We start from the raw sequence: 22,153 nt of genomic DNA, 5'->3' as shown, positions 1-22,153 counted from the left end.
TTGTTTCCATAACCCACCGAACGCTGACATGGATTATAGGATCTTTAACGTACGTATTTGATCTTCTGCTTGCATATACACACAAAGGGGGTTCAGGCACTAGCAGGTCTGCACATATGTTGACCTGGGAGATCGTAAAAATCTCCACCCTTTACCCACCAGGCGCCGTCACTGTGATTCGAACCCGGGACCCTCAGATTGACAGTCCAACGCTTTAACCACTCGGCTATTGCGCCCGTCATTTTGGAAACAAATCAGAATGCTGTCACAGGCCCAGCTTTCACACGCACGCATAGCTCTGAATCAAAGGGATGAAAGACAACACTTATAAACAAATGAAGATGGAAGGCTGTAGAAACTGTGGACGGAAAGAGGGAAGGTATGGAGGATAGGCCAGGCATGGAAGATATATATGTGTGTGTTTGTGTGCACAAACTTGTGCTTGAATGTTTGGTTGGCTGATTTAGTAAAGGGCTATGCATGTGAGTTTTTCTTTTTTCATTTAAGTGTTTAAATGCATGTTTTCAGTTTTTACACTGTACAGCGAAACTGAGCATGTTTTACATGCAAAGGCGCTTTAGAAATTAGATTAATGTTATTATCATTATTATATGTTCAGTGTGATCTGATAAAGCAATTGTGCGCAATGTGACTCCTCTCTATTAACTCACTCGGGACGACCAGTTTTCTCCCTTGCTTTTCCCCACAGATGGCCCATTTGTAAGGGTTTGGAAAAAAATTACAAAAAATGCAAAATACTGTGTAAGAAAATGAAACTTTCAGAACTGGTTTATAACGTGTTGAGCTATTACATATAAAAAAAAATCAAATTTCTCATCTTATTTTTACAGTTTTGCCATATGTAGAAAATACTGCCAATTTTTCACCCCAAATCACCATACCCATGCTCGCTTTCTGCATTAAATTCGCTTTCTTCTTCGTCATGATCCACCTCTTCAATGCCTGACCCTTCAGTTTGTAGCATTTCAAGTACTTCGGCAACCCTAAAACATTGCCGTCACTGCCTTGTTCACTTCACAACATTCTGAGAAGAGCCCGCTTTGCTAACAGGCTGGCACGCGAGCAGACTACCGGTCAGTGACTTTGTCAGCGTGTGTGCGAGACGGGCCACACATCCCAGGCTGACCAATCATACCATTCGATTGTGGAGTGACCCAGAATAGCGCACTCTGCTTGGCTAATCACAAAATCACGTGTACAGCGCATGATGGAATTTTACTTTCAGAGAATGCTATTCCATTCCTTCGTCCGAATCCGAACACATTTTGTGCAGGAATGCGTGAGCATTCCTTCGTCCGGAAAGAGTTAATAGGGAGGTTCCACTGTATATATATATGTAGGTTCTAGGTTCTATTCTGTATCTATATTGAAGCAGCCACTCAAAAAAAAAAAAATCCTGCTTGACTTCAGGTGCCTATGAGACAGCGACAGTGGTGACGGAGGTCCTAAAGGAGCTGTACAGCAACGAACAGGCCTGTGAGCTGTGCCTGTGTCGTGACGACATCATGTCCACTCTCCTGTCCCCCATTGCCCAGTTCCTCGATGACTCCTCCGTACGTGTCCTTCAGCGCTGTACCGTGCTGTGTCGGAGTGGATTGCATTGTGTTATTTTGTGTTGTATCATTGTGTTGTTTTTGGATTGTATTGTTGTATAACTTTTCTTGTGTGTTGTTGTATCGCGCTTTTTTTGTTATTAACACGTATTTCTCTGTGTGAAATTCGAGCTGTTCTTTTTTGAGGGAGAGTGTGTTGCCACAATGCAGTAGTTCCGTTCCCCCCCCACCTCTTTTTTTTTTTTTTTATGTATGCAAGAATTTTTATTCGTTCAAAGAAAAGTGGTACACACATGTGAAGAATAAGTTTTAAGAAACCTGATTAATGATATTCCTAAATTGGAAGATTGTGTCATTTAGGATTTTCATTAACCACAAAAATATTAATTAGAAAAACAAAAATCAAGAGGAAATTACTTATAGCAGTGTAATTTATGAAAACAAAGGAATATGGTTAAGAAAACAATAACAAACACATGAGTAACCTACAAGAAGAAGATGTTGAAAAGCGGGTTTAGTTGAGAGTCGAAGTAATGATTGTGTGTGTGTGTGTGTGTGTGTGTGTTCAGGATAGGATCTAAATGTGTTCTCGGTGAGTGTAGGTGTGTGTATGTGTGTGTGATGTGTGTGTGTGTGTGTGTGTGTGTGTGTGTGTGTTTAGGATTGAATCTATATGTGTTTCTCTGTGTGTGTGTGTGTGTGTGAGTGTGTATGAATGCGTGTGTGTATGCATATGTGTGTGTGTTTGTGTGTGTGAGTGTGTTCATGGTGGGGTCTCTGTGTTAAGGGTATTTGTTCTGGATTGTATCTCTAAGAGTTTGTGTGTGTGTGTGTGTGTGTGTGTGTGTACAGGATGGGATCTCCCCCAGTGAGAGCACGCTGCTGCATGTTGCCGACATCCTGTGTGTCCTGGCGTCCAGCACCAGGGGGCGCCGCTACCTCATGTACGGGGAGAGCCAGACCATCTTCTCCCGCACCAAGTGGGTGACAGTCAAGTCAGCCCTAGTTTCACTTTCAGTTTCTCAAAGGAGGTGTCACTGCATTCAGACAAATCCATATATATATATATATATCTATATATATGCTTCGCCACATCTGCTAGGCAGATGCCTAACAGCAGCCATGACCCAACATGCTAGTCAGGCCTTAACTCAGTCAGTACGGCCAGTCCTCTCTTCTCCTCTACACAGACCCTTCGGATGTCCAGTGGGTGTCTCAATGACCCAACCTTTAGCTTCCGTCGTCAGAATTGTGGTATTCTTTGTCAACATTCACCTCTTCAGTATAAGAGCCTTCCGCTTGCAATATTTTGATGATGGTAATTGGGATGAAACGCTGTTAACGTTGTCTCTTTCGCCGTTCGTATGGAGAGAGTTAAGTGCTTGCATATATATTTGTGTGCCTATCAGAGTGGATTTCTTCTAAAGAATTTTTTTTCTTTCTAGAGGACATTCATGTAGCCATGGTTTCTTTTACAGTACGAACAAGTGCACGCTGCTCAAGGGTCCTCGGTTTATCATCTCATCTGAATGACATAGACGCTAAGTTTGATTTTCCAGTCAAACTTGGGAGAAATGATAGACCGAGATTTGAACCTAGATCCTAACTGACACTTTATTGGCAGTTGAGATAAATGTCTTAACCATTCTGCCACTTTCTTTGAAAGTGGGGTGTGAAATAGACAGAGGAATGTTAAGCATGAATTGTTTACTTTTTGATTATCAGATTATAAATTTGAATTCTCCTGTCTTTTTCGTCTCCCTTAATTCTGAGGAACGCTGCCAAGAAGAACTGTTCTCTAGATTCCTCCAGGTCAGTTCCATGTGTGTCAAAGTCTTGGTCTCTCCAAATGGGTTTCCTGTCCATTCTGTGATGTTTCCAGTCCATGGGCACAGAGTTTATACAGTTTTAACTCATTCTATACTGCCCAATGACTTCCTTCATTATACTCTCTGTACTGGCTGTTTGTTTATGTTACAAGAAAAATATCTTAAAAATAAAAGAATGCAATAACATACAGCTGTGAAATTTTGTGTTTATATAAAGAATAGAATGGACTAACATTTGGCAAAGTTTCAAAGCACTCACTCAATTAATGACTGATTTATCATATTTTGAAAAAATCCGTGTTTTTAACAACTGACATAAAGGGGGTGAGTTTTTCTCACATAACAGAAAATTTACAAATGTGGTCTTTTGTTATCATAAACACTTCCTAATTGTAGTTGTTGAATGGGTAAATGCGTATGCACAGTGGATATCCACTATAGAATCAGTTTGCATTTGACTTTGAGCCACAGTACTTACCGAAGTTGACAGAGATGCCATCTTGTTGAGCAAGCGAGTATTGTACTCAAACAAAGGCATTTTCAGCCACTATAAAAGTACAGGTGCACTTTTGGGTGACTATTGAACAGAGCTGTGCTGTTTAGTTTCGCACAAAACCATTAACTTATGAACTACGAATTTCTAAAGTCGCGGTACACTATAGCGTGCCACAGTAACAAAGCGTTGTGTGCATGAGGTACGCTATAGCATACCTTAGTATAGGAAGAGTTAAGCAAATATTATGAATAAGAGTTCTCATTGAAATGTGGGAATATGATCAAACTTGGTGATATTCTATAGATGGAATGTGTTTTATATATATATATATATATATATATAGATATATATCTTTTTTCTTTTTTTTTCTCAATTAGCCAGATAACGTCGCCAGAGAGCAGCGCCCGTCCTGCAGTATCTTAAGACTTCCATTGTCCTGTGTACTGACTGACGGCTGTGCACATCCACACCTGGCTTGCAGAGCCACTCCCATGTGGCATCTAAGCTACATACACAGTCACATTTTCCTTGGGGGAGTGGAGACAACTGATTATTGATCATCTTGCGTGTGCAGGTCGTCAGCGGCCCACCTGATTGCGGAGTTCACCAAGAAGGCCCTGATGAAGAACCTGCCCCAGGTGAGCGAGCCTCCCTCGCACACGGTGATCGGGGCCTACCTGTACGTGTGTCGTCAGCTGTACAACACCTGCGAGGGGCTGCTGGTCCTCTACCCTTACGAGCTGCACACCTGTGTGGCCCAGGCCTGGAGAGAGGTCAGGTTTTGTTGGGGATGTTAGGAGTTTGTTTGGTTTATTTTTGGAGTGGAATTTTGTTTAACTCTTTCAGACAGGTGCAATAGCCAAATGGTTAAAGCATTGGACTTTCAATCTCGGGGTCCCAGGTTCGAATAACGGTGACAGCGCCTGGTGGGTAAGGGTGGAGATTTTTACGATCTCCCAGGTCAACGTATGTGCAGACCTGCCAGTGCCTGAACCCCCTTCGTGTGTATATGCAAGCAGAAGATCAAATACGTACGTTAAAGATCCTGTAATCCATGTCAGCGTTCGGTGGGTTATGGAAACAAGAACATACCCAGCATGCACACCCCCGAAAGTGGGGTATGGCTGCCTACTTGGCGGGTTAAAAACGGTCATACACGTAAAAGCCCACTCGCGTATATATGAGTGAACATGGGAGTTGCAGCCCACGAACGCAGAAGGAGAAGAAGAAGTTTAACTCTTTCACCGCCAAGTTCCTGTGTTAAAAAAAAACACTCCCCAGCGCCAGACATTTTGGAAACGATGCTCTCAGTCACAGGCTTCCGTTCAAGTCGAAACAACACAACGGACTTGTTCACTTAAAACTCAGTCAGGTGGCAAATGTTAATCATTGTTCTGTTGGCAGGAACCTGGCTGCAGCTGTCTAGCTTTGTTACAGTGTGAAAAATGGTCTTATCAATATGACCCCTCAGTGTCGACAAAAGTCGCCTTTGGCGGTGAAAGAGTTAACGTCCTGTCACACATACTGGTGATCGCAGATATTTTGTTATCGTTTAAAAGGTCTTTTTTTTTTTTTTTTTGATATTTATTTATTCATATATTTATTTTCTTGTCCAGGTGGGTGCGTGTGTGAGTGAGGGAGAGAGAGAGAGAGTTTGTGTTTGTGTGTGTGAACATGTATGTGAGTGTGTATGTGTGTATGTCTGTGCGTCTATGTGTGTGTCTGTGTATGTGCATGTATGTGTATACATGTATGAAGGTGTATTACAGCATGAATGTGTGTTTATGATAGAGAAAGACAGTGTATTTGTATTTGTATTTTTATCACAACAGATTTCTCTGTGTGAAGTTCGGGCTGCTCTCCCCAGGGAGAGTGCGTCACTATACTGCAGCACCACCCATTTTTTTGTATTTTTTCCTGCATGCAGTTTTATTTGTTTTTCCTATCAAAATGGATTTTTCTACAGAATTTTACCAGGAACAACCCTTTTGTTGCCGTGGGTTCTTTTACGTGCGCTAAGTACATGTTGCACATGGGACTTCGGTTTATTGTCTCATCCTAATGACTAGCATCCAGACCACCACTCGAGGTCTAGTGCGGGGGGAGAAAATATCGGCGGCTGAGCTGTGATTCAAACCAGTGCGCTCAGATTCTCTCGCTTTCTAGGCGGACACGTTACCTCTAGGCCATCACTCCACTAGATTTTTTTTTTCTCAAGTGTATGTGTGAGTGTGTATGTGTGTGTGTGTGTTGAGTTTGTGTGATTTTTGTTTTTTGTTCCGTCTTGGTGAGGAAGAAGTGTCTCTCTTAATGGCAGGCGTCTCAGGCTGCGGAGAGAGCGGCCACACCCACCCCTGCCGACAGCAGAGCTGAGGACAGCAGCAAGTCTATCAAAGACTACAACATGTAAGTAAACATCACTCTCCTCCTCTCCTTTCTTTGTTGACCTGCTTCTTTCATGAGGCGCTGTGGCAGAGTGAGACAGAGTGCTAGACTTCTGATCCAGTGTTCATCAGTGATCAGGGTTCGAGGCCCCGTTTCGGCATGCTGTTTTGTCTTTGCGGGAAAGGCCTCTACCCCAGTTTTCTTCACACCGTCCATGTGTGAATGGGGTACCTGATTTTGTGGTTGGGGAAGGGAGTGGAGCGATGGCCTTGAGGTAATGCGTCCACCTAGGAAGCAAGAGAATCTGAGTGCACTGGTTCGAATCACGGTATAGTCGCCAATATTTTCTCCCCCTCCACTAGACTTTGAGTGGTGGTCTGGACACTAGTCATTTGGATGAGACGATAATCTGAGGTCCCGTGTGCAGCATGCACTTAGTGCATGTAAAAAACCCCACAGCAACAAAAGGGTTGTCCCTAGCAAAATTTTGTAGATAAATCCACTTCAATAGGAAAAACAAATAAAACTGCACGCAGGAAAAACACACAAAAAAAGGTGGCACTCTCAATGTAGTGACGCGCTCTCCCTGAGGAGAGCAGCCGGAATTTCACACAGAGAAATCTGTTGTGATAAAAAAAGAGAAAAACAAATACAAGGTTCTAACGGAGGAAGGAGGGGGCTGGTCCCCACCGTCCTGTGCTGACTGCTGGTCACCAGCGATGAATTCACTGTCCCGGTTGCCATAAAAGGCAACAAGATCTTTCGCCTTTAACCTTTTTTAGTTTGACTGTCTGTCTGACCGGCTTTTTTTTGGAGTGCGTTCATGTTATACTTTGCCTGTACATGGTTGTTGTATTGTTTGTTACAGTGTTGGATCTTTTGTGTCCTAGAGCTGTACAACAGGAATGGAATATTGATCACACAGAGTACTTGAACACAGTGTGTGTGTATGTGTGTATGTATGTATGTATGTGTGTGTGTGTTTGTGTGTGTGTGTGTGTGTGTGTGTGTGTATGTGTGTGTGTATATGTGTGTGTGTATGTGTGTGCGTGTGTGTGTGGCAGACTGTTCTGGGAGGACACGCTGAGGGACAACCTGTTGAACTTTGCCAGCACGGCCAAAGGCATCCTTCTGCTGCAGCAGACAGGGGCTATGAACGAGTGTGTGTCCTACATGTATCAGCGCTATGAGAAGAAACTGCAGGTCAGTGCTGTTTTCTCTTGTTGTTGTTCTTCTTCTTCTTCTTGGTTAAGATCAAAAAGTTCAAAGCAGCAAACTTCAAAGACCAGTTCTTTCAGACCTTTGCCTGATTCATAAACATATGAACTGAACTCCCTGTAGGTGAGTATGTGTGCCAAGATCATGAAAGTGTCAGTGATGGTGTTGAGCATGTGTGTGTGTGTGTGTGTGTGTGTGTATTGTTCGTTCTTCAGTTTAAAGTCTTTTCACTGTAAGTGATATTAGATGAGGATAGGAAAAAAATCGAGGTGGGATAAGAAATTACTGTGTATGCATGTGAATAAGTGAAAATGTGTGTGCATGTGTGTGTGTGTGTTACATGTAGAAAATGATTGATTTAAGTTTTGTTTAAAAAAACAACAACAAAAAAACGAACAAACGACATAACAATATAACGTCTTTCAAATGAAAAACTAAGAACTATAACAGCGAACCAACTGGACTATTTAACAAGGAGTTGAAAAAGTCATACATTAGCAATGGACTGCTGAAGATTGTCAGCACTGAACAGTGTGTATGGTTTCATGGGAAAACATTACCAAAATGATTTTCATAAGAGGCAAATCATTTCTCTAATCTGCAGATAGAAAATGAATTGTTTTAAGACCAAGTATGTCGGTAATGTTTCTTGCATCTATGGTGCTCACATAACAGCTGATCATATACTAACTTGGCTTATATTAAAGTCTCACATCCCTGAACTGAAATCATCTTCAGTGTGTGTGTATGTGAGCGTGTGTGTGTGTGTGTGAGTGTGTGTGTGTGAGTTTGTATGCATTTGTTGTGGTGTGTTGTGTGGATGTGTATTATTGTTGTTGATATATGTGTGTTGGGGAGACGTGGGTGTATGTGAGTGTGTTTAGCGGGCACATGTGTGTGTGTGTGAGTGTGTGCATGTGTGAGTTTGTATGTGAACGTGTGTGTGTGTGTGAGTTTGTATGTGAGTGTCTGTGTGTGTGTGTGTGTGGATGTGTCTTTGTGCTGGTGTGTTGTGTGGATGTTTATATTTGTGTTGATGTATATTTATTGGGGAGGTGTAGATGTGTTTGGGTGCGTATTGCGCGTACATGTGTGTTACGCATGTGTGTGTGTGTGTGTGAACATTTTTTTTTCAAAGACCAAATGTTCTTCATGAGCATTGGCTGCTCATCTTCTTACAATATCAAACTGATTGGTGGGGTCATTTGAAGTGCTGCATGGATGGATCATTGGAATGTGAAGTTGGGAAGACCAGTGTTTGAACATGAGGAAGGTGCATAGCAGAAAGATGTACTGTGTTGTCTGTCAGTTGTTTGAAGTGATGCATGGATGGATCATTGGAATGTGAAGTTGGGAAGACCAGTGTTTGAACATGAGGAAGGTGACATAGCAGAAAGATGCACTGTGTTGTCTGTCAGGTCAGCAAGTGTGAGAAGTTTGGCTACGGGTACATGCTGACCCAGGTGGCAGCCACAGCCCCGGGTATGATGGCGCTGCACAACACAGGTAGTTCTTCTTCTCTGTCTGTCTGTCCGTGGTCCTCTTGCTGTTGTTGTTGTTTGCAGTGTTGGATTCTGTGGTGATAGCGGTTGTTTGGTTGTGTGTGTGTGTGTGTGTGTGTGCGTTTGTGGTGTACATGAGTGTGTGTATGTGCGTTTGTGGTGTTCATGACTCTGTGTGTGTGTGTGTGTGTGTGTGTGTGTGTTCTTCAGTTTAACCTCCATTCACGTATTGTGATTTTAGACGAAAAAAAATCGTCCGAAAACAGAGGAGCGAGAACCTAGAACAAAATGAACTGTGAACTTGAATAGATGAAATGTCCATCTGGACTGGAGTGTGTGTGTTTGTGTGGTGTGTGTGTTATGTCGAATGCTTGTGTATGAGTGTGTGTGGTGGGCATGAGTGTGTGTGTTTGTGTGGTGTGTGTGTTATGTCGAATGCTTGTGTATGAGTGTGTGTGGTGGGCATGAGTGTGTGTGTTTGTGTGGTGTGTGTGTTGTGTTGAATGCTTGTGTATGAGTGTGTGTGGTGGGCATGAGTGTATGTATGTGTGTGGTGTTTGTGTTTGTTTGTGGTGTTTGTTTTGTGTGTGTGTGTTTGTTTCAGGAAAGGACAAAAGAAAGCTATATCTACAGGTAGTTAGACATATTAACAGCTATTTTTATACATAATATAACTAGACATATAAACAGCAATATTATCCATGCCTGATTTGTCAGATTTCCTTTTTATTTAGACAGCTGTAAATTCCTTTGTTCTTTTTTCCTTCTTTCTTTCTGTCCTTTCTTTTCTTTTCTTTCCTCACTGCGGCACCATCTGTGTGAACGTGTCTGTGGGTCAGGGTACCTGGCAGCCTTGCTGATGGAGCTGTGGTCTTCTCTGGAGTGTGGCCCGGAGGACGCCATGTTGTTCCTGCCCACTGTGTGGCCTGTGGACCCCATTGACAGGGGCTCCCTCAAGGTACCCGGGGGGAGGGGGAGAGATAACAAATAGTGAAGAGTGGTAACTCTCTCCACACACAAGGTACACAACTTCGAGCCAATACTGTTTATGCTACCAATTCAGCTAGCACACAGGTAAATAAAAGGTACATTGGAACAAACCCAGACACTTCCTCAAAAAAGGAAGCGCCGGGCTTGCTCTTATACTGATCATTTGACATGTGCACACAGCAGCAATGACAGAAGAAATGTGCAAACACAAATCAGCTTTTATTCAAGACTGGCACAGCCTCTTTAATCCTGAACAAGCCACACAGAACACGGACAATACAGAACAAACACTTAACTACACATACTTTACCGTGACCCACTAGTGCAGACTCCAGCAGGGAGTCCGATTCCTGTCCTGTGCAAACTACCACCCGCCTGTGTGGAGAAAATGAAAGTAGCTACGGCTGATAACCTCCCGGAAGTAGGTTGCCTCCCCTCTGTATCCCCCCAAAAATAAATGAAACAAATGGTGATGATAATTGAAATAACAGCAAACAGTATGGTGAAATATGGTGAAAATTTTCCCAAGTAATTGGCTCAGTGCCTCACACGAAAGTGTACAAAAACAGTAGTGTATCGTAGCATACAGCAGGACATGAAGACATGAAAGAGAAAAAAAATAATCGACATGCACCTAGACAATTCTACAAATTGCAGATCTGAATGATTTCCCCGAAAAGAAGCTCAAAATATTCTCTACACACCTACATAGTTGTGTGTGTATGCACACAGAACACTCTCTCACACACACACACACACACACGCGCGCACACATAGTGTTTGGTGTTGTACACGGTTATGTTTTATCCCCAAATTTTAAAACATAAAAGTTTTCTTTCGTCACCAGAGTATTGGAAAATGGCCTTGGCAACCTATGGGGGGTGGGGGAAATCACAAGAAACTTTAAAGAATGTTCACTGAAATTGGATGCCATTGCTCCATCTTTTTACACCCCCCCCCCCCCCCCCCCCCTACTCACACACCCCCACCCCCTCCTCACCCCAAAATGTCATGATCCTTAGTTTGTACTCATACACACATGCACTTGCCTCCATGAATACATACACTCCTTATGATGTAAGTGAATGAAATTTATACACTCACCACTGAATAAATAAATTACACCTGGGCATGTTTGATAGTTTCCTTTCTTAACCCAAGTTAAAACAAAGTATTTTCATTGCTCTGTACCAAGTAGTTTTCAAGCAGTGAAGGTCAGTAATCAGTGAAATTTGGTGTTGTAAAGTGAATACTGAAGCATGTGTTGATTGCATAACTACATAATTTTTTTGGCTTTTTAACTTATTTTGTAATTAGTATCCTCAAATCATTTCACTGAAAAGTTTAAAAGACCCAACAAAACCTGGCTGCTTATCAGACCAGTTCAGAGAGCATTTCCACTTGTCTGCCAGAAATTGTCTGGACAGTGAAATGGGTGGGTATTTTGAGCCCTGTTGTTGTTGACTCTGTGTGTGTGTGTGTGTGTGTGTGTGTGTGTGTGTGCGTGTGTGTGTGACAATGAAACAAAACAAATTTTTATTTCACCAGGGTAGTGGAGTAAGCATAGCTGCTTTTTATTTTATTTATTTATTTTTTTATACATCCAGCCCTGTGTGTGTGTGTGTGTGTGCAGCATTTCACCCGTCTGGTGAATGTGCTATCGGCCTTCCCGGCAGTGTACGAGGTGTTGAAAGGGAGAGCACTGCCCACCAAGGATCACTACACCTTCAGGGACATCCCCGACACCATTCCTGTCAGTGCTTCTGTGTGTGTGTGTGTGTGTGTGTGTGTGTGTGTGTGAGTGTGCATATGTGTGTGTGAATGTGTGTGTGTGTGTGTGTTTGGAAGTGTGTATGTGTGTGTGAATGTGTGTGTGTGTGTGTGTGTGCTTAATTTACTCTGTGTGTGTGTGTGTGTGTGTGTGTGTGTTTGGAGAGAGAGGTTAAGATGCATAACACTTGATCAGTTAAAGAATGTGCGTGTGTGTGTTTGGAGAGTGAAGTTAAGATGAATGGCAATTTATCAGTTAAAGAATGAGTGGGCAATATTCAGCTAGGTGTAATTTTATTTCCTATGATTCTTTAAGGAATAACAATTACTTATACATGAATATGCATATACACAACATACACACATGCACAAAATAAGTACACACATGCTTGCATGCTCAAATTAAATTTACACACACATGCATGCATGCACAAATTAAAATACACACATACATGCGTGCGCACAGAAATTGAATACATAAACATGCACACATAAACACACACACAAAGTCAAAATCTTTCTTCAGTGCCTCATTTACACCAGAATATAGAAGCATTAAGATAAAATCCTTTACCCAAAGTGTCTCAGGATTTTTGGGTATTACAAGCTTTTTATTTATTTATTTATTTTTTTATACTTCTTTAAAGACCTTCCACTTTGTTCTTATAAACACAGAACCAACTGAACTTATGCTTGTAGTTCTTGTCGCTTGATGTGAATGTGTTCCTACGAATAATGGGCAGGTAACTTTTCAGAATATCTGTTCTTTGATTGATTCCTCAGCACTTCATCTTCTTCTTCTTCTTTGTTCTTCAGCTGCAGCCCCCATGTTTACTTGTATGTTCACGAGTGGGATTTTACATGTATGACCTTTTTTACCCCGCCATGTAGGCAGCCATACACCGTTTTGGGGGATGTGCATGCTGGATATGTTCTTGTTTCTATAACCCACCAATCACTGACATGGATTACAGGATCTTTGAGGTGCGTATTTGATCTTCTGCTTGCGTATACACACGAAGGGGGTTCAGGCACAAACAGGTCTGCACATATGTTGACCTGGGAGATTGGAAAAATCTCCACCCTTTATCCACCAGGCGCTACTGCCGAGATTCGAACCTGGGACCCTCAGATTGAAAGTCCAACATTTTAACCACTCGGCTATTGCACCAGTCTGCATTTCATCTGATTAAAGTATCAACAACAGACTGAAATGTCACAGCAGCGAGAAAAAAAACTGTGGAGATTGTGCGGCAAGTTTTTGTCTTTTCTTTATTTTTTAATTGATGAAAAATATTGTGTTCATTTTCACTTGTTGCCTGTGGTGGGGGACCAGGGTTTGCTGGATCGCCTGGTGATCATGGACAGCCCAGAGAAGATCCACTCACTCTTCAACTTTGAGCAGTCACACTGTCTGGGGCTGAAGTGAGTCGGGGTTCAAACCTTTGTGCATACTTAAGATGATGATGATGATGATGGTGGTGTTGGAGATGATGATGATGGTGGTGGTGATGATGGTGATGATGATGATGGTGGTGGTGGTGGTGGTGATGATGATGGTTATGGTTATGATGATGGTGGTGGTGGTGGTGATGATGGCGGTGATGATGATGATGGTAGTTAGGGTTATGATGATGATGATGATGGTAATTATGGTTATGATGATGGTGGTGGTGGTGGTGGTGATGATGGCGGTGATGGTGGTGGTGGTGGTGATGATGGTGATGGGCACAAAGGTGATGATGGGCATGGTGATGGTGGTGATGATGGCGGTGGTGGTGGTGGTGATGATGATGATGATGATGATGGTGCTCATGATGATGCATTTGATAATATTAATGATGATTATGATAATGCTGACCAACGTTCACACCTCCCAGTACACAGTGAACATTATTCATGACATTTTTATGCATGCATTTAAGTACAACACAGTGCCATACACCAACACATGTGTGTACACACAAACTCATCACCATAGTGTAGTGCCACCTTCTTTTCTGTCTGCAAGTGTTCTTTTGTGTGTGTGTGTGTGTGTGTGTGTTTACTATCAGAATCATGTTTTCTACAGAATCTTGCCAGAGGCAACTTTTTTGTTGTCATGGGTTCTTTTCAGTGCGTTAAGTGCATGCTGTGGTGACATGCTCTCCCCACAGAGAGCAGCCAGAATATACTGAGCAGTTTGTTGTGCAAAAAAAGAGACAATACAATACAATACAATACAATTAGAATGCAATGCAATGCAATACAATATGGTACATTACAATACAGGTGTACATATGTGTATTTGAATGTATCTATACTCACGCATGTTTGTGTGTGTGTAATTACATGTATACTCATGTGTGGGTGTGCGTGCGAATAAGCGTGTGTGTGTGTGTGTGTGTGTGCGTGCATATTTGTACTTGTATTTCTCTTTATTGTCACATCAGATTTCTCTGTGTGAAATTCGGGCTGCTCTCCCCAGGGAGATTGCGTCGCTACACTGACAGCGCCACCCATTGTTTTGGGTTTTTTTTCATGTGTGCACTTTTATTTGTGTTTCCCACTGAAGTGGATTTTTCTACAGAATTTACAGGGGACAACCCTTTTGTTGATGTGGGTTCTCTTATATGCGCTAAGTGCATGCTACACACTGGACCTCGGTTTATTGTCTCATCCAAATGACTAGCATCCAGACCACCACTCAAGGTCTAGTGGAGGGGGAGAAAATACCGGCGACTGAGCCATGATTCGAACCAACGCGCTCAGATTCTCTCACTTCCTGGGGGGACACGTTACCATTGTGTGTGTGTGTGTGCATGTGTTTGTGAGCGAGCTTGTGACTGTGTGTGTGTGTGTCTGTGCATGCATTCGTGTGTATATACTTGTGTGTGCGTTTGTGTGTGTGTGTGTGTGTATGAACGTGTGTCTGTGTATGTATATGTGTATATGCAAGATGATATGATCGCTATGTTTTCTGTTTTTATCACCAATTTCATTGTTTCATTTGCTGTTTGCATTTCAGTTTTTGGTGTATAATGCCAGCGTCGGTACCATATCCTTTAAACCCCAACAAGGATCATAGGATTAAATATTCTCGATTCTTGGGCATGGATGTGTGTATTTAGATAGAGAGAAAGAGAGAGAGAGAGAGATCTATATCTATATCTATCTCTGTATATCTATATATACTAATGTGTGTGTGTGTTTGTGTGTGTGAGTGTGTGTGTGCGTATGTGCGTGCGTGTGTGGGTGTGCATGTGCATGTGTGTGTGTGTGCGTCTGTGTGTGTGTGTGTGTGAGTGCATTTGTGTGTGTGTGTGTGTGCATGTGCATGTGTGTGCATGTGCGTGTGTGTGTGTGTGCACGCACGTGTGTGTGTGTGTGTGTGTGTGTGTGTGTGTGTGCGTGGTGTGTGTGTGTCCCCCCAGACTGCTGAGTGTGATGGTGTCATGTCTGGACACCTACCTGCTGCTGCAGTCCCAGTACAAGTTTGAGAAGGTGCTGCTGACTGCCCAGTCCCAGAACAAGACCGAGGGAAGGTGAGGATACCCATGAGACTTGGACTGTTTGGACTGTTGCACTGGGCACTGCTTCACAGTATCTATTACAGTGGACACTGCTTCACAGTATCTATTACAGTGGACACTGCTTCACAGTATCTATTACAGTGGACATTACTTCACAGTATCTATTACACTGGACACTGCTTCACAGTATCTGTTACACTGGACACTACTTCACAGTATCTATTACAGTGGACACTACTTCACAGTATCTATTACACTGGACACTGCTTCACAGTATCTATTACACTGGACACTGCTTCACAGTATCTGCTACAGTGGACACTGCTTCACAGTCTATCTTACATTGGACACTGCTTCACAGTATCTGTTACACCGGACACTGCTTTACAGTATCTTCTACACTGGACACTGCTTCACAGTATCTGCTACAGTGGACACTGCTTCACAGTCTATCTTACATTGGACACTGCTTCACAGTACTATTACATTGGACACTGCTTCACATTATCTATTCAGACCACTTAGACTGTTGCATTGGACACTGCTTCACAGTAACTATTACACTGGACACTACTTCACAGTATCTATTACATTGGACATTACTTCACAGTATCTGCTACATTGGACACTGCTTCACAGTATCTATTACACAGTACACTGCTTCACAGTATCTGCTACATTGGACACTGCTTCACAGTACACTGCTTCACAGTATCTGCTACATTGGACACTGCTTCACAGTACACTGCTTCACAGTATCTGCTACATTGGACACTGCTTCACAGTACACTGCTTCACAGTATCTGCTACATTGGACACTGCTTCACAGTATCTATTACAGTGGACACTGCTTCACAGTATCTGCTACATTGGACACTGCTTCACAGTATCCATTACACTGGACACTACTTCACAGTATCTGCTACACTGGACACTGCTTCACAGTATCTATTACATTGGACACTGCTTCACAGTAACTATTACACTGGACACTACTTCACAGTATCTATTACATTGGACATTACTTCACATCTACTACACTGAACATTACTTCACAGTATCTACTACATTGGACACTACTTCACAGTATCTGTTACACTGGACACTACTTCACAGTATCTGCTACATTGGACACTGCTTCACAGTATCTACTACATTGGACACTGCTTCACAGTATCTGCTACATTGGACACTGCTTCACAGTATCCATTACACTGGACACTACTTCACAGTATCTATTACACTGGACACTGCTTCACAGTATCTGCTACATTGGACACTGCTTCACAGTATCTATTACACAGTACACTGCTTCACAGTATCTGCTACATTGGACACTGCTTCACAGTACACTGCTTCACAGTATCTGCTACATTGGACACTGCTTCACAGTACACTGCTTCACAGTATCTGCTACATTGGACACTGCTTCACAGTATCTATTACAGTGGACACTGCTTCACAGTATCTGCTACAGTGGACACTGCTTCACAGTATCTGCTACAGTGGACACTGCTTCACAGTATCTATTACAGTGGACACTGCTTCACAGTATCTATGACAGTGGACACTGCTTCACAGTATCTGCTACATTGGACACTGCTTCACAGTATCTATGACAGTGGACACTGCTTCACAGTATCTGTTACACTGGACACTGCTTCACAGTATCTATTACATTGGACACTACTTCACAGTATCTATTACATTGGACACTGCTTCACAGTATCTGTTACATTGGACACTGCTTCACAGTATCTGTTACATTGGACACTGCTTCACAGTATCTGTTACATTGGGCACTGCTTCACAGTATCCCTTTAGACCACTTAGACTGTTGCATTGGACACTGCTTCACAGTATCTATCCAGACCTTAGACTGTGTCACATTGGACACTACTTCACAGTATCTATCCAGACCTTAGACTGTGTCACATTGGACACTACTTCACAGTATCTATCCAGACCTTAGACTGTGTCACATTGGACACTACTTCACAGTATCTATCCAGACCTTAGACTGTGTCACACTGGACACTACTTCACAGTATCTATTTAGCCCACAGTCTTTTGCGTTGGACACTACTTCACAGTGTCTAACAGGCCAGTTTTCTCCTGTTCAAACAAGGGTTGGGGAAGATCAGGTGTCTGTAGTGCAGAAAGTGATGTTCTTGAACACCTTTTTTTGTGGAGTTGCTTGAAAAAAAAAAAAAAAAAAATCAGAAAGGTCTGGAACCAGTGTCAAGATTGTGTTTTCAAGTTAACAAATTGGCAAATTTCTCTTTGATGAAACAGATGTTTTCATTAGATACAGTGTAGAGATTGGAAAGAGTCCTTGTTCAGTATGTAAATCAAATATTTTGTTTATTAATCAAAAAGTTTATGCGTAAATTTCAATACTTTTGAACAATGAGAAGACTACTCTAGGATCTAGTTAGGGATTAGCTTTTGCTAGAATGTGGTGTATGTTTGCATGTGTTTCTGCACATGTATGCACATATGTAGATCTGTTGTATGTCATGATAGTCGTGTCCAACTCTGACCATCTGAACAGCAGAGCAGGTGGTTTCTGTCGTGACTACCTGGGCAAGAATTTGACTATAATGGAGAGTGTCTTGCCCACGTTACGCCCCCACTCTCTCGGCTAAGTGGGCTTTAGAGCAGTCAGCATTGGAATGGTCTCCGAAGGCCAGTTGGCCCTCAAGGCTGCAGCACAAAGAGCCATCACAATCTTGCCTTCTAGTTTGGGAGTCATAGTCCTTCACAAAAGACTAAGCTGTGAATGACTTCCCATTGTAGTGCAGAAACCGTTGCTACTTCCGATTGCAGTGCAGAAACCGTTGATCATGTAGCTCTCATTTTGCTGTTGGGACCAATTGTGAGTTTATGTCAGTCTTTGACATTAGCTGAGTGTTGATCCTAACATATGCACAGACATGTGTATATATACATGTGTGTGTGTGTATGTGTGTGTGTGTGACAGGGATGAGGTGATTGTGGACGTGCTGTCTGTGGAGAGGAACTACATCCTGGTGAAGTGCCACCTGTTGGGTGGACCCTCGGAACGGATTATGCCCCCTCGCTCCCTGCTTCAGGTAACCTCCCCTCACAGTCATGTCGCTGGTCATGGTTGTCAGGATGATGATGATTGAAGAAGGAAGGGGTGTCTGTATGTGTGTGTGTGTGTGTGTGTGTGGGTGGGTGTGCAACACAGGTGGGTAGGGTGTGGATAGGGTGTGTACATGTGTGGGTGTGTGTGTGAGGATATACATAAGGGTAACTTTATCATCTGTACTATGAAATTGTTCATTTTCATGTGTTTTGAATTATCATTTTTATTGTTTTTATGGCTGTTGTTTTGAAAGGGAAGTAAGAGACAGTGTTTTGAATTATCATCTTTATCATATTTATGGCTGTTGTTAAGAAAGGGAAGTTTATTGAATCTGAGCTGAAACTGTGTCGCCATGGAAATGTATACTTCAGCATTTAAGATGTTTTTTTGTTTTTATCCTTTTGAAATAAAACTGTTAATGACCCGTAGTTACTGGAATGCATGTCTTTGTCTCTGATAGCAGCTGACCATTCTTTGAATAAGCATAAGTCTTTCAGAACTTGTGCTGTCATAGAAGTCTGGAAAAGTCTTGGAAAAAGTGTTTTGTTCTTCAGAGTTTGTAAAATTCTTGGAATTTTAAAAGAACCCTTGACCAGTACCATTCACCGAAGAGCTTTTTCTTTTTCTTTTCTTTTCTTTCCGTTACACGACCAACATCGATTTGCTGATGACTCTGTCATGGTTCATGCATGCTGGGTATTGACGTGTCTCCATAACCCACCGAACACTGACATGGATTACAGGATCTTTAATTAACGTGTGTATTTAATCTTCTGCGTGTGTATACACACTAAGGGGGTTCAGGCACAAGCAGGTCTGCACATATGTTGACCTGGGAGATTGGAAAAATCTCCACTCTTTACCCACCAGGTGCCGTTACCGAGATTTGAACCTGGGACCATCAGATTGAAAGTCCAGTGCTTAAACCACTTGGCTAATGTGCCCGCCAAGCTTGGAAAAAAAAAGAGGAAAGAAATAGGTGGTGAAATTCAAACATTGATTTCTCGATATCCGCTGATCTATTTTGTCAGCGGCATTTGCAGACAGTTTGGTTTTGTATTTGGTTTGGAAAAATTTTCAGCCTGGAATTTTGTTTGGTCTCATCTGTGGGAACCCAGGAAACTCACTCACTCTTGGCTTCAAACTAAATGTGTTTCAGGGCAAAGACAGCGTGTACCTGACTCCTGGCTCAAACTAAATGTGTTTCAGGACAATGACAGTGTGTACCTGACTCGTGGCTTCAAACTAAATGTGTTTCAGGGCAAAGACAGTGTGTACCTGACTCCTGGCTCAAACTAAATGTGTTTCAGGGCAATGACAGTGTGTACCTGACTCCTGGCTCAAACTAAATGTGTTTCAGGGCAATGACAGTGTGTACCTGGCTCGTGGCTTCAAACTAAATGTGTTTCAGGGCAAAGACAGTGTGTACCTGACTCCTGGCTCAAACTAAATGTGTTTAAGGGCAAAGACAGCGTGTACCTGACTCCTGGCTCAAACTAAATGTGTTTAAGGGCAATGACAGTGTGTACCTGACTCGTGGCTTCAAACTAAATGTGTTTCAGGGCAAAGACAGCGTGTACCTGACTCGTGGCTTCAAACTAAATGTGTTTAAGGGCAAAGACAGCGTGTACCTGACTCCTGGCTCAAACTAAATGTGTTTAAGGGCAATGACAGTGTGTACCTGACTCGTGGCTTCAAACTAAATGTGTTTCAGGGCAAAGACAGCGTGTACCTGACTCGTGGCTTCAAACTAAATGTGTTTCAGGGCAAAGACAGCGTGTACCCCTTCCCCCTCTTTTCCTCCTTCCCTGTCCCACGAGAATACATTCCCAACTTGACTGGGCGCTCTACAATGAAGCAAGGTGAGAATCGCTTCAACAAATGTGTGGTGGTTTTTTGGTGGTTTTTTTTTCATTTCCTTCTGCGTGCGTTTTTTGTTGTTGTTGTTTTCCATTTTATATTGACATGTTTTGCAGACTTTGGTGGATTTTTCATTTGTTGTGTTCTGTTCTGGTCTTAAGATAAGGGAGTGTTGTGTTTGGTTGAATTTATTTTTTGTTTCATATTATTTTATTTTATTTTATTCTATTCTGTTTTATCTTATTTTATTTTATTTCATTTTATTCTGTTTCATTTCATTTATTCATTCATTCACTTTTTATTTTAATTTGCTTGGAAGCGGATCAAAGACATAGATACTGTTTGTGTGTAATGCTGGTGGTGCTTTCATTTAATGTTTTTTCCAGTGATGTATGGTATTCAGTTGTGTCCGACTGTGACCATCAGAACAGCCAGCTATCTGGGCTAAAATTTGGTTATAGTAGAGAGTGTCATTCCCAGGTTAAGACTCCCACTCTCTCGGCCTGTAAGGTTTTAGGACAGTTGGTGTTGGGATGGTTCCTAAAGGCCAGTTTGCCCCCAAGGCTGCAGCACAAAGCACCAGTTCAATCTTGCCTCCTAGTTTGAGTCACAGTCCTTCACAAAAGACTGAGCTTTAACTCACTCAGTACGGCCAGTCCTCTCTTCTCCTCTACACAGACCCCTCGGATGTCCAGTGGGTGTCTGAATGACCCAACCTTTAGCTTCCATCATCAGAATTGTGGTATTCTTTGTCAACATTCACCTCTTCAGTATAAGAGCCTTCCGCTTGCAATATTTTGATGATGGTAATTGGGGTGAAACGCTGTTAACGTTGTCTCTTTCGCCGTTCGTATGGAGAGAGTTAAATGACTTCCCATTACGAAGGAGAAACCATTGATCATACAGCTGTCACTTTGCTGTTGGCCCAGCTGTAAGCTTATGTCAATCTGCTGAGCACTGGGCCAATGGAATGTGATATTAGACAAATTGCATATGTCTTTGTGTGCATGCACTTGTGTATGGCTTACTGTTTTGATTTATAGGCTTCACTGATTGTTGTTGTTGCTGTTTTTGGCTGGGGAAGGGTTGTGGAGGTTATGGTGTGACTTGTGTGTCTTGTTTCCACTATTTGTGAATTGTGTGGCTTGACAGGGTTTTTTTCTGTTTTTGGGGGTTGTTTTTTTTCTTTTTCTGGTTGTGGGTGTTGGTGCTGGAATGAGTAGGTTTGTGGGTGGTAAGAAGTGTGTGTGTGTGTGTGTGTGTGTGTTTCTCTGTGTGTTGGGGTGTGTATGTATATGTGCATGCATGTGTTTGTGTGTTTGTGTGCGTGTGTGTGTGTATGCATGTGTGTGTGTGTGTATTAAAAAATGACCCCTCCCCCTTTTGCAGCATTTGTGCTCACCAAGCCAGGTTGGTGGTTTTGAACGTGCTGTTTGAGGTTGTACACGCTGCTTTCAACACCTACATGATTTAATGAACATGATTATGTTTCATCTGAGCTTGACTAGGAGTAATTCTATGATCATCTTCTAGTATATATGTCTCAGAATATAAAATTTATACATGTTTGCTTTAGAAATAATATCTCTCATAAAATGGAAAACCTTTGCCTATTTATATAGAATTTATTTCAGTGTTAATTCATGTTCCAAAAGATCTTGGTTTCTGTGGTTATGAATTGTTTATTTTTCATTGAATGGTCAGGCTTCTGTGTAAAGTTTGTGTTAGTTCTTTGTCTTTGTATTTCTTAAGACTCGTGGATTGCTTGTTCAGATTAATTCATCTGGGACGGGCGCCATAGCCGAATGGTTAAAGCGTTGGACTTTCGATCTGAGGGTCCCGGGTTCGAATCACGGTGACGGCGCCTGGTGGGTAAAGGGTGGAGATTTTTACGATCTCCCAGGT

The 22,153-nt window shown here is 42.3% G+C and overlaps 1 protein-coding gene across 3 annotated transcripts in view; it reads left to right on the top strand.

Moving 5' to 3' along the window:
- Positions 1 to 22,153, top strand: part of LOC143300257 (protein broad-minded-like) — a 68,715-nt gene that overhangs the window by 25,770 nt on the left and 20,792 nt on the right. For all 3 annotated transcript variants that reach the window (XM_076613850.1, XM_076613848.1, XM_076613849.1), the window contains 12 exons: positions 1,432 to 1,574; positions 2,427 to 2,554; positions 4,474 to 4,672; positions 6,217 to 6,305; positions 7,349 to 7,487; positions 8,921 to 9,008; positions 9,844 to 9,962; positions 11,628 to 11,747; positions 13,101 to 13,189; positions 15,178 to 15,288; positions 18,260 to 18,371; positions 20,154 to 20,250. In XM_076613850.1, the coding sequence (XP_076469965.1) occupies positions 1,432 to 1,574; positions 2,427 to 2,554; positions 4,474 to 4,672; positions 6,217 to 6,305; positions 7,349 to 7,487; positions 8,921 to 9,008; positions 9,844 to 9,962; positions 11,628 to 11,747; positions 13,101 to 13,189; positions 15,178 to 15,288; positions 18,260 to 18,371; positions 20,154 to 20,250 (1,434 nt within the window). The remainder of the gene's footprint in view (positions 1 to 1,431; positions 1,575 to 2,426; positions 2,555 to 4,473; positions 4,673 to 6,216; positions 6,306 to 7,348; positions 7,488 to 8,920; positions 9,009 to 9,843; positions 9,963 to 11,627; positions 11,748 to 13,100; positions 13,190 to 15,177; positions 15,289 to 18,259; positions 18,372 to 20,153; positions 20,251 to 22,153) is intronic.

The sequence above is a fragment of the Babylonia areolata genome, chromosome 26 (genome assembly GCF_041734735.1).
Source record: "Babylonia areolata isolate BAREFJ2019XMU chromosome 26, ASM4173473v1, whole genome shotgun sequence".
In the NCBI taxonomy this organism is placed as follows: Eukaryota; Metazoa; Mollusca; class Gastropoda; order Neogastropoda; family Buccinidae; genus Babylonia; species Babylonia areolata.
Note: the sequence above shows the minus strand (reverse complement) of the source record. Positions and strands in the feature narration are given on the sequence as shown.